Source organism: Ahaetulla prasina, chromosome 4, assembly GCF_028640845.1.
Source record: "Ahaetulla prasina isolate Xishuangbanna chromosome 4, ASM2864084v1, whole genome shotgun sequence".
Taxonomy (NCBI): Eukaryota; Metazoa; Chordata; class Lepidosauria; order Squamata; family Colubridae; genus Ahaetulla; species Ahaetulla prasina.
The window spans coordinates 22349175-22361636 of record NC_080542.1 but is presented as its reverse complement, the minus strand read 5'-3'; the positions used below and the strand labels follow the sequence as shown (position 1 = coordinate 22361636).

General features: G+C 42.4%; 1 protein-coding gene across 5 annotated transcripts in view; it reads right to left on the bottom strand.

The window, feature by feature from the left end:
• LOC131196716 (myosin-10-like) overlaps nucleotides 1-12462 on the bottom strand; it is an 82767-nt gene that overhangs the window by 25592 nt on the left and 44713 nt on the right. For all 5 annotated transcript variants that reach the window (XM_058179902.1, XM_058179904.1, XM_058179903.1 and 2 more), the window contains 5 exons: nucleotides 11173-11310; nucleotides 9586-9709; nucleotides 9055-9226; nucleotides 1211-1423; nucleotides 912-1056 (listed from right to left, as the gene is read on the bottom strand). In XM_058179902.1, coding sequence (XP_058035885.1) covers nucleotides 912-1056; nucleotides 1211-1423; nucleotides 9055-9226; nucleotides 9586-9709; nucleotides 11173-11310 — 792 coding nt within the window. The remainder of the gene's footprint in view (nucleotides 1-911; nucleotides 1057-1210; nucleotides 1424-9054; nucleotides 9227-9585; nucleotides 9710-11172; nucleotides 11311-12462) is intronic.

Sequence of the window (12462 nt, the reverse complement as noted above, 5' to 3'; positions counted from 1 at the left end):
GAGATAACAGAAGTAAACTGTGAGACATTTCTCTCCTCTTCTGTTCTCTGGCACAATTTATACTGAGTCTGACTTTCCAAAGGACACACTTTGGATTCTGTAAGCTTCAAACTGCATCTCCACACTTTACAAGTAGTCTTCGATGTACAACTATTCACTGAGTGACCTCTCAAAGTTATAATAGCACTGAAAAAAGTGACTTATTACCGTTATTCACCTCTACAGGAGTTGTACTGCAGTACTACAGGCTATTCCTGCTGACTGCTGGCTGCCCGAAGTTCAGCAGTTCAAATCTCACCGGCTGCAAGTTGACTCAGCCTTCCATCCTTCTGAGGTCAGTAAAATGAGGAGCCAGATTGCTGGAGGCAATATGTTAACTCTGTAAACCGCTTAGAGAGGGCTGTAAAGCACTGTGAAGTAGCATATAAGTCTAAGTGCTATTCCTACTGCTACAACCATTGCAGCATCCCCATGGTCAAGTGATCAAAATTTGGATGCTTGACAACCGGCATGAATTTAGGAGGGTTGCAGTGTCTTGGGGATCACATGATCACCTTTGACAAACATCTGACAAGCAGAGCCAATGGGGAAGCCTGATTCACTTAACAACTGTTTGTTACTAACTTAACAGTGCAGTGATTCGCTTAACAACCATGGCAAGAAAGTTTATAAAATGGGGTAAAACTCACTTAACAACTGTCTTGCTTAGCCACAGAAATTTTGGTTCAATTGTGATCGTAAGTGGAATTCCACCTGTACAAAGTTACTAGAGTTCTACATTTAGGCAGTAAATAGAGTAGATAAGTTTGTACTATCGGAACTACCAAAGCTAAACCCATCAAGTCCTCAGTTCTCCCTCTCCCCCTTCATTCCAGTACACACAGCAGGCCCACTTCCAGCAACTAACATACCCGCCGGGACTGCTCCAGCTGCTCTGACAGCTCCTCCAGAGCACTGGTGTGGCGCTGGCGCATGTCTACCACCTGTACTTCATGCGCCTTGATCTCATCCTCAATGGTCTTTTTGAGCTCGGTCACCTCGAGCTCTCGTTTTGACCTGAGAGGGGAAGAGAATGGATAGATTAGCAAGGGGAGACCACCTGCTTCCATGGCAGTTGTGGACTTACTGGTGAGGAACGAGTCTATTTTCTGCACCCAAGTGCAGCAACATGTGAGTGAGATAGACCCTTCTGGCCAAGCCCATCTTTTACCGTAGCTCCTGCTGTGCGGCCGTGGAATCCAGGGTGTCCTCCAGTTCTGTCTTTAGAGCTTCCAGCTCCTCCCCCAGATCACGCCGTTGTTTCTCAGCTTTGGCACGGGCCATCTTCTCCGACTCCAGGTCCTCCTGCAGCTCTGATATTTGTGCTTGGAGCTCACGCAGGGACTTGAGCACAGCGTTCTTCTGGGCTGATTCTTCCTCCACTCTGCATGGTGAGTAAGAACAGCCAAAGAGCACGTCAATGGGGACCAAAAGACTTAGGAAATGTAGCACCAAGGAGCCAGGGAGAAGGAGAGCAGAGCCCAAAAACACACACACCTCCATAGTCAAAACACCAGAAGTTCCTACGATTCTCAGGGAGAAGCCATGACATCACATAAGGATTGGAGGGTAGGCCTCTTACAAGTGTTTAGTGCTAGAGTTCAGATAATACATTTCATAATTTTTTATATCTCTAATAATCAAGAGCTTTCATCTTTCTTTGATCCAGAGCAGTGTTTCTCATCCTGACAACTTTAGGTCATGTGGATTTCAACTCCCAGAATTCCCCGGTCAGGTGCTTACATCAGCCTGTCTTCCTGCCTTTGCTCCATCTGCTTATGGTAAATTAAGATTGATCTTCATCTTGATAGCAGAGATGGTCACAGCATTTTGTTCTGCATTAATAAATTAATGCAGAGGATCCCGGATCCGGAGCTTTCGCCAGGCTTAAATAGGGAGCTCTCACCCTTTTTGCCCCTAGAATTTTTTCTGGGGCTCTCAGGGAGCTATACCTCCACCTGGCAGCTCACCTTTCCCTCTTCTCCCGAGGGAAAGGTTTCCAAGCCGTCAGACAGCTGATGAGCACTGTCTGACGACTTTAACGAGATCGCGGGGCTGACAGCCCGAAAGGACTGTCTCCAAAGCCTATGGCGCCACCGGAAGTCCAGAAAATTTGTTTATTCTATTAACACGTTCTGTGACTGCTTATGTGAAATGTCTAGACAGTTTAGTAAAAATAAGTCACTTTTCTTTTTTTTTCACAATTTTCCATATCAGAAATGGAATTGCACCCTCTATATGAGCTTCTGTAGGCTTTGTAGAGGATAAGAACAAAGCCTAGGAAGAAAGAGAAAAGGGTAATGTAACTATCAATCTAGATAGCTTACTAAAAAGCAGAGACATCACCCTCCCAACAAAAGTGCGTATAGTCAAGGCTATGGTTTTCCCAGTTGCAATGTATGGCTATGAAAGTTGGACCATAAGGAAGGCTGAGTGCCAAAGAATTGAGGCCTTTGAACTCTGGTGCTGGAGAAGACTCCTGCAAGTCCCTTGGACTGCAAAGCTATCAAACCGGTGATCAACCGGGGAGATCAACCCTGACTGCTTTCTAGAAGGCCAAATCCTGAAGATGAAACTCAGATACTTTCACCACCTAATGAGAAGGAAGGATTCACTGGAAAACAGCCTAATGCTGGGAAAGATTGAGGGCAAAAGAAGAAGGAGACGACAGAGAACGAGATGGCTGGATGGAGTCACTAAAGCAGTAGGCACAAACTTAAATGGACTTGGGGATGGTAGAGGACAGGAAGGCCTGGAGGAACGTTGTCCATGGGTTTGCGATGGGTTGGACACGACTTCGTGACTAACAACAACTATCAAACACCGCATAGTTTGGCAAGATCAAAGAAAGCAAGTCCTACAGAGATTTCACGTATCTTTGATGTTAGTCCTGGTATGAATATTGAATCTTGAAAACTTCAAAAGAATTTACAAAGAATTTACAGTTTATAAAGAATTTATTGAGATATAGGTTCCTAGAATGACTTGAAATATTACTTTCTGAGTTTCTTCCCAAGTTGCCATTTATAAGATAAACTATCAATAAACTTCTGCCTTTTAATTGCTTGTTACTAATTTTCCTTTTGGCACATTCTCAGCCTCCTCACAATCTCTCACTATTGCTTAGATCAATGTTTTTCAAACTTGGCAAATTTAAGGTGTGTGGACTTCAGCTGTTAGAATTCCCCTGCTGGCATGCTGGAGGATAAACTCCACAGATCTTAGTTGCCAAGTTTTTTTAAAAAAACACTGTTTTTAGATTTACATCTGAGACAAGATTCAGCCTGGAATTTTTTTAGTTTTCTCCTCTCCCCCAATTTCCTATATGGAAATCTTCTTCAAACTCCTGGTTTAATTAATTCACTTTCATAATCTTGATATCATGCTTTTCCCCTCTGCATTGGCCCAGAACTCCAGGAACTACCAATAAGAAGAATCCAGGAAGATAGACACACTAGCCAGGCCCAGAACTGGTTAAGTAAAAAGCAGATGAGATGCCTTTTACACTATATAATTAATTGTTGGACAACTGGCTTTTTAAAAAGTGAATTGAAGATACAAGGACCTTTGAACTAGATCAGAATTGCATGGAGAAGGTCAGTTTTTACACTGACATTTTTTATATCTGATTTTACACATTATAACAGCTGCATGAATGACATATGCACAAAACTGGAAACAGGAAATGATACCAACAGATGAAGAAGTGATAGGGAAAGTTTTAGTGTGCCGAAATGGATAAGTTAACAAAAGAAATCAAAGAGAAAGAAGAGACAGATTATTATATAATCTGGAAAAATGGTATGAATGGCTTAAGTCTAGAAATAAAGGAAAAAAATAAAGGGGAGAAATTAGAATGTACAGAATGTATTAGGAATGTACAATACTTTATTTATTTTATTTTATTTATTTTGTCACAACAATATATGTAGGAATCATACAAAAGATTATATAGTATATAAACATATATGGGTAAATATAAGGAGGTATAAGCATATATATAGAAAGAAGAAAAGAAAAACAATAGGACAGGAACGGTAGGCACGTTTGTGCGCTTATGCACGCCCCTTATGGTCCTCTTAGGAATGGGGTGAGGTCAATAGTAGAAAGTTTTTGGATAAAGCTTTTAGGATTATGGGAAGAGACCACAGAGTCAGGTAAAGTGTTCCAAGCACTGATGATTCTGTTACAGAAGTCATATTTTCTGCAATCTAGATTAAAGCGGTTGACATTAAGTTTAAATCTATTATTGCAATTAAAGCTGAAGTAGTCTTTAACCGGAAGGACATTACAATAGATGATTCTGTGAGTTAAGCTTAGGTCTTGTCGAAGGCGACGGAGTTCCAAGTTTTCTAAGCCTAGGATTTCAAGTCTGGTGGGATAGGGTATTCTATTGTTTTCAGAGGAATGGAGAACTCTTCTTGTAAAATATTTCTGGACACGTTCAATTGTATTGATGTCAGAGATGTGGTGAGGGTTCCAAACAGGCGAGCTGTATTCTAGAATTGGTCTAGCAAATGTTTTATATGCTCTGGTTAATAGTGTGGTGTTTTTGGAAAAGAAACTACGCAAGATTAGGTTTACAACTCTTAGAGCTTTTTGCTATGTAATTGCAGTGGGCTTTGGCACTTAGATCATTTGACATGAAAACTCCAAGGTCTTTAACGGATGGGGTCATCTGTAAGGTAATGTCCATCTAGTATGTACTTAGTTTTGGGTTCTTTTTCCATATATCTAACACTGAGCATTTGCTGGTTGAAATTTGGAGCTGCCAATTTTTAGACCAAGCGGTTAGATGATCAAGGTCGTTTTGAATGATAGAAGTATTGTCTGTGATGTTAAATAGTTTGACATCATCAGCAAAGAGAACACAATTACTTGAGATATGGTCACAAAGATCATTAATGTATAGTATAAAGAGTGTTGGTCCAAGAACGCTGCCTTGAGGAACGCCACTCTTGACAGGAACAGGATTTGATAAAGCATTGCCAATTTTGACCACTTGTTGTCTGTTAGACAGAAAAGCAGATATCCATTTGTGGAGGGGTCCTGAGATGCCATAGGATATTAGTTTTAGGAGAAGTTTATCGTGTACTACTGAGTCGAAAGCTTTGCAGAAGTCTATGTAGATTGCATCTATTGATTTGCCTTGATCAAGATTTGAAGTCCATATGTTTTTGCAGTGCAGAAGTTGTAAGTTACATGATAATTTTTTTCTGAAACCAAATACGTAAATAATAAATATATAAGAATCTAGAAAAATAAAGCTATTAATATTAGATAATTTAATATAAATAAAGAAAAGGGGATAAGAAAGAAAATAAAATAACCAATGTGATATGGAGAGAAAGGTATAAAAGCAAAAGAAGACCACTAAGAAACGCTGTTTAGAAATAGGAAATATTTATGTTACCTGTTGTGTGTTTGTCATTGTGTAAAATAAAGAAAAAAGAAAAAAAGAAAAAAGAAAAGAAAAGAGTCAGTTTAGTGTAATGGTTAAGGTGCTGGCCTAGAAACCAGGAGACTGAGAATTCTAGCCCCACCATAGGCATGAGAGCTGGCTAGCTGATTTGGGCCAGATACTTCCTCTCAGTCCAGTCCACTTCACTGGGTTGTTGTAGTGGGGAAAATGGGAGGGAAAAATATTAGGTATGTTAATCGCCTTGAGGTATATAAAAAAGGGAGCATAAAATCTAAGAATAATAATTTGTAACAACTGTCAATTGTTACTGCTCAGATTAGTATCCACTGCTATAAAAAGAAATTAAGGCAAGTTATATAGTTAATTGCCATAAACACACCCTATATACAGATTTAGAGGGAAATCTGGACGGGGTTTCCCTTCCTTGCCTTTCCATCTCCCTTGCAAACTGCTTCTTCAAAAGGCATTCACGTATATTCCAAATGACTTGAATGTTACTGCATCTATTTTGGTCCTTAGGCTTGAGATGTGCCTTCTAGATATTTATAGCATGGCTTGAACAAAGCCCTGCATTGATTTCATCTCAAAAGAAGCTACACAAAGCACATTAAATTGTTATCAGCATATCACACATTTCAAATGGAAAAAAGAGGTCCTTATGGGTTAGTGCTTCCCAACCTTGGACATTTTAAGATGTATGAACTTCAACTCCTAGCAAAGCTGGCTGATGTGATGACTCCCCCAGATACCTTTCTAGATGCCACCTTGGAGGAGGATGAATCAGTTCCAGGCACGTCGAGGGGAGTTGGTCAATGACCCCAAGCAGCCATCTAAGAGGGATTTGGCTGACGTACAGCTGCACCAGGACAGCCCTGGGGCTTCAGGTGGAGAAAGCATGCAACTGCAGCCATTCATTGATGAGGAAGAGGAACTTGCCTTCTGCAGGTTCAGGTAGGGCAGAGAAAAGGCAGGAGCAGAGAAGGTCAGCCAGATTATTGACGAGGAGAAAGCCTCACCCTTCTTAATTTTAATGGGGTTTTATGGTTTTAATGTATTTTAACTAGGGGCCAAATTGAATAAGTTTTTTAATATTGGTTTTTATTTGTATTGTATTTATCTATTGTTGGTTTTTATCTGGCTGTGAACCGCCCTGAGTCCTTCGGGAGAAGGGCGGTATAAAAATTAAATAATAATAATAATAATAATAATAATAATAATAATAATAATAATAAATTATTATTATTATTATTATTATTATTGTTGTTGTTGTTGTTGTTGTTGTTGTTGTTGTTGTTGGGCTGCACTAGAAGCAGGCTATTTAGCACAGCAGACAGGTGGAAGCGATGCTGAGAACAACATGTTCATTTCCTAGTTGTGTGTTTTCTGGTCATTGCGATTCTTGCCTTGCTTTGGATTGACACTGTGCCTTGACTTGGGTCATGCCTTGTGAACTCAGGATTTTTCTTTTCTCGTGAACCTTCTTGTATTGTGGATAATTTAATTTAGCCTGGAGGGTTTATTTTGATTGGGAAACTTTCAAGTGCCTTATGGACTTATTGGCCATTCCTCTATGAACTAGCATCGGTCTGCTTGTGGCTGGACTTAATTGGGGCAGTTCTAGGTTTTTAGTGAAGGGAGTTTTTATTTATTTATTTATTTATTATTTAAATTTTTATACCGCCCTTCTCCCGAAGGACTCAGGGCGGTTTGCAGCCAGATAAAATAAACAGTACTATTACAAAATAAATACTATTAAAATACCACTAAAAAACTTATTCAATTTGGCCGCAATTAAAATGTAGCAAATAATAAAACCCATTAAAAACCCATTAAAAACCCATTTAAAACCCCTTAGAAACCCACAAATTTAAAAAACTAATCCAGTCCTGCGCAGATGAATAAATGTGTTTTAAGCTCGCGACGGAAGGTTCGGAGGTCCGGAAGTTGACGAAGTCCTGGGGGGAGTTCGTTCCAGAGGGTGGGAGCCCCCACTGAGAAGGCCCTTCCCCTGGGTGTCGCCAGACGACACTGTCTCGCTGACGGCACCCTGAGGAGTCCCTCTCTGTGAGAGCGCACGGGTCGGTGAGAGGTATCCGGTAGCAGTAGGCGGTCCCGTAAGTAACCCGGCCCTATGCCATGGAGCGCTTTGAAGATGTTCACCAAAACCTTGAAGTGCACCCGGAAGGCCACAGGCAGCCAGTGCAGTCTGCGCAGGATAGGTGTCACACGGGGGCCACGAGGGGCTCCCTCTAACACCAGCAGCTGCATTCTGGACTAACTGAAGCCTCCGGATGCCCTTCAAGGGGAGCCCCATGTAGAGAGCATTGCAGTAATCCAGGCGAGACGTCACGAGGGCGTGAGTGACCGTGCACAGGGCATCTCGGTCTAGAAAGGGGCGCAACTGGCGCACCAGGCGAACCTGGTAAAAAGCTCTCCTGGAGACGGCCGTCAAGTGATCTTCAAAAGACAGCCGTTCATCCAGGAGGACGCCCAAGTTGCGCACCCGTTCCATCGGGGCCAATGACTCGCCCCCGACAGTCAGCCGAAGACTCAGCTGACTGTACCGAGATGCCGGCATCCACAGCCACTCTGTCTTGGAGGGATTGAGCCTGAGCCTGTTTCTCCCCATCCAGAGCCGACGGCTTCCAAGCACCGGGACAACACTTGATAACCGTTGGGGTGGCCCGGTGTGGAAAAGTACAGCTGGGTGTCATCAGCGTACAGCTGGTACCTCACACGAAGCCACTGATGATCTCACCCAGCGTTTATATAGATGTTGAACAGAAGGGCGAGAGGATCGACCCCGCGGCACCCCAAAAGTGAGGTGTCTCGAGCCGACCTCTGCCCCCTGTCAACACCATCTGCGGCCGATCGGAGATAGGAGGAGAACCACCGATAAACGGTGCCTCCCACTCCCAATCCCTCCAACCGGCGCAGCAGGATACCATGGTCGATGGTATCAAAAGCCGCTGAGAGGTCTAATAGGACCAGGGCAGAGGAGCATCCTCTATCCCTGGCCCTCCAGAGATCATCCACCAACGCGACCAAAGCCGTCTCAGTGCTGTAACCGGGCCGGAAGCCGGACTGGAACGGGTCTAGATAGACAGTTTCATCCAGGTGCAAGGGAAACTGATATGCCACCATACTCTCTACAACCTTCGCCACGAAGGGAAGGTTGGAGACCGGACGATAATTACCTAAAACAGCCGGGTCCAGGGAAGGCTTCTTGAGGAGGGGTCTCACCACCGCCTCTTTCAAGGCGGTCGGAAAGACTCCCTCCACCAAGGAAGCGCTCGTAATAGCCTGGAGCCAGCCTCGTGTCACCTCCTGAGTGGCCAGTACCAGCCAGGAGGGGCACGGGTCCAGTAAACATGTGGTTGCTGGGGAATATTGATAAAACCATTAAACTACAGGTGTGTGTGTGTGTGTGTGTGTGTGTGTGTGTGTGTGTGTGTGTGTGTCTGAGCTGGAGAATTCTGGAAGTTGAAGTCCACACATCTTTAAATGACTAAGGTTGAGAAACGGTTGTAGGGAACCTCTGGGTTGCTTCACTGTGTGTCTTTTCCTCCAGGAGAAAGAAGGAAAATGCTTACCTGGCCAAAGCTGCCTGCAGCTCAGCTTCTTTCTTCGCCAGTGCTTGGCGGAGCTCTTCCAGCTGCTGTTGCAACTCTACCACCTGTTCCTGCAGGTCGCCTGCCTCCCCATCCAGCTTCCGTTTCAGCTTCTCCAGCTCCTGGCGGCCTTTTTCTTCCTTCTTGAGACGATCTGGAAAGATGGGAGGAAAGAGAAATGGGAAAAATCAGACAAGAGAAAGGACTCACTGTATTTTGGTTCAGAATCACCTGCCTAGGAACATTAGATGGATCAAAGCATTTGTCTGCCTGGCCCCAGAATCGTTCTATCTCAATGGGAACTGGCCCCTCTAGGGTCCCATTCTCTATCTGCCTACCATGGATGCTCTAGTCTAGAACTAAACTACGAATACTTTACATGCAAGTCATGAAATGCTGGCTTAGATGCCAAGGGATGAGGAATGGGCATCGTCTACTTTACTAGACCAAAGATCCATACTAAATAGGATCTGGGTAGCAGATCACTGCAGACTGCTCTGTTCTCTGGCATACCTTCCATGTCAGCGATGACAGCTTCATATTTATTGCGCAGTTTGCTCAGGCTCTTCACCTTCTCTTCCTCTTCTGCCATGTGAGAAGAGAACTCCGACAGGCGTTCCTCCATCAGCTTCCTCTCCTAGTGGAAGCAATAATCAGACAAAGCAGAGAATATATGAGTTGGGCCCCTGGAAAACTAAACCTGGGTAGTCCATCATGCATCCTACTGGTCAATATCCAGGCTCTTTATTGGTCTCTAGCTTCTTGAATGCAGCTTTTCATCACCCTTGCAGGGCTTTCAACAACTATATGGAAGATGTACCCACTGGCTGTCATATCTACCAATTATGACAATTGTAGTCTATTATGTTTGAAGGTGCACAAGAGTTAAGGAATTTGATGTCTCCAGGGGCATATCACTCTACACTAGCTGTAATGGTTTAAGGTTCAGGCACCTTAAAGACTGCTTCCTCCAATATCATCCCACTTCTGATTTCAGATCAGCTTGGAAACCATGTCTATGGTCCCACCGGTAGTCCGGTTCATAGTGCAATGATCTGGAGTAGGACCTTCTTGTGATAGTACTCCAGTTATGGAATCTTCTCCCAGGTAGATGTTCATGAGATGATCTTCTCTCATAAAGCAATTGAAAATAACCCTGTTTGTTCAAATTATAAATATATAATTTATATTTATATATATGTAATATATATAAATGTATACATATTACATATATATATAATAAAATATAAATAAATATATATAAATAAATATATAAAATATAAATGTAAATATAAAAAAAAAAATTCCAGCTAGGTAGTAACTAACCAACTCTTTCTGGTCTAGGAAAGTTAAATAGGGATACTTCTTGTTAGCACTTGGAATGATGGCCATCAAAGAAATTCCAGAGATATAGGCCAGCTTGGGAAAAGCTGGCCTTTTTTTTTTTTAAATCCCAGAAGGTGCTCATCTCTTCACGTTGCCAAGGAAACGACACAGATGTGTCCATGAAGTCATCAGGAGCGAGCTCAACCAAAGGAGAGTTTCTTTTATTTATGGTTTAGGCATTTAGAGATTTAAGAATTACTCAAGGACCAGACTGCCTTTAATTTTGTCATTGGTTTGTTTTGTTTTTCTTACTTTGTAAAAAAAATATATATCATGAATTTATTTTTTAATGTCTGTATATATCCTTGTGGCTTTTTTTAAAGATTTTTGCTACCTTCTCTTGTAAACTGCTCTGGGCTTCTTCTAGGAGTGAAAGCAGAAGCAAGATAAAATAGAAATAAACAAACAAATGAACAATATCGGTAAATTACCTTCCTTTTCTAGCACACATAGTTTGGATCAGGGGTCTCCAACCTTGGCAACTTTAAGCCTGGAGGACTTCAACTCCCAGAATTCCCCAGCCAGCAAAGCTTTGCTGGCTGGGGAATTCTGGGAGTTGAAGTCCTCCAGGCTTAAAGTTGCCAAGGTTGGAGACCCCTGGTTTGGATGACCAAGGATAGGCCTCATATTTTATGAGGAGAGCCCACAGAACAGAAAGCACACTCCAGCACATATTTATTTCCCTTCATGGCAAAATGGAACATCCACACTCACTTTATGCAACTTTGAATTTTGGTCTTCGAGCACCAGCAGATCTTCTTCCATCTTTTTCAGCTTGGCTTCTGTGCTGACTTTTTCCAGCTGCAGCTTTTGTCGAGCAGCCTCTTCTTCCTCCAGCTGCTCTTCAAGATCCTAAAGAACCGTGAGACACCCAATGGGTCAAAAGAATGGTGACGCTTCTGAATCGAATACTGGGTTTTTCTAGATAAACAGCAAGCTTAGTAAAATTTTCTAAACTCGTAGTGGTATGTTTATTCCATTGGAGAGTTAGAATCGTGTTACTGCCTCTTCTCAATGGGTGACCTCCAAATGTGTTTGATGAATATTTTTAAAATCCTCCAGCCAACATAGTTATTGGCCATATTAGCTGAGGATTGTTGGAGTTTAGTACAATATACATTTGGAAAGCATCAGGCCAGGGAAAGGTGGATTAGAGTATACGACAAGATCTGGTTCAAAATCTTGCTTAGTCCTAATTCAGTGGGTACGGTACCTATGAAGCAGTTTTTCTATCTAACCTCACAGCACTTGTGAAGATATAGCAGATAAGCTATGAATTTCACCATGTGCTTTGGAAGAAAATGTCATTAATATCCTACAAAGCTTATCTAAACAAATACTTAAAAATATCACCGGCTATGGCAAACCTCCTTCCCAGGCTGAAGGAAATCAACAACTGGTAGATGACCTGAACGTGTTTTGCTGAAGGTTTAAAAGGAAACTAGAGCCACCTATCTCCATAACCCCCATCTCAGACACACCAACAACAGCCAAGCCTCCTACAACTGACCCCATCCCATTGGGCTCACAACCCCTAGTGATCACAGAAAAGGAAGTGCAGGACCTATTTCACAGACAAAAGCCAGGAAAAGCTCCAGGCCCAGACAAGATAACTCCTTCTTGCTTAAAAGTCTGTGCTGACCAATTGGCCCTCATCTTCACCCATATCTTCAATAAATCACTAGAGATGTGCTATATTCCTTCTTGCTTCAAACGCTCTACCATCATCCCAGTGCCTAAGAAACCCACTATCAAGGAACTGAATGACTGCAGACCAGTTGCTTTAACATCTGTAGTCATGAAAACCTTTGAAAGGCTAGTACTTTCCTACTTGAAAACCATCACAGATCCGCTGTTAGATCATTTGCAATTTGCATACCGAGCAAATAGAGCAACAGTTGATGCTGTTAATATGGCTCTGCACTACATCTTACAACATCTTGAATCTCCAAAGACCTATGTAAGGGTCCTCTTTGTAGACTTTAGTTCAGCATTCAATACCAT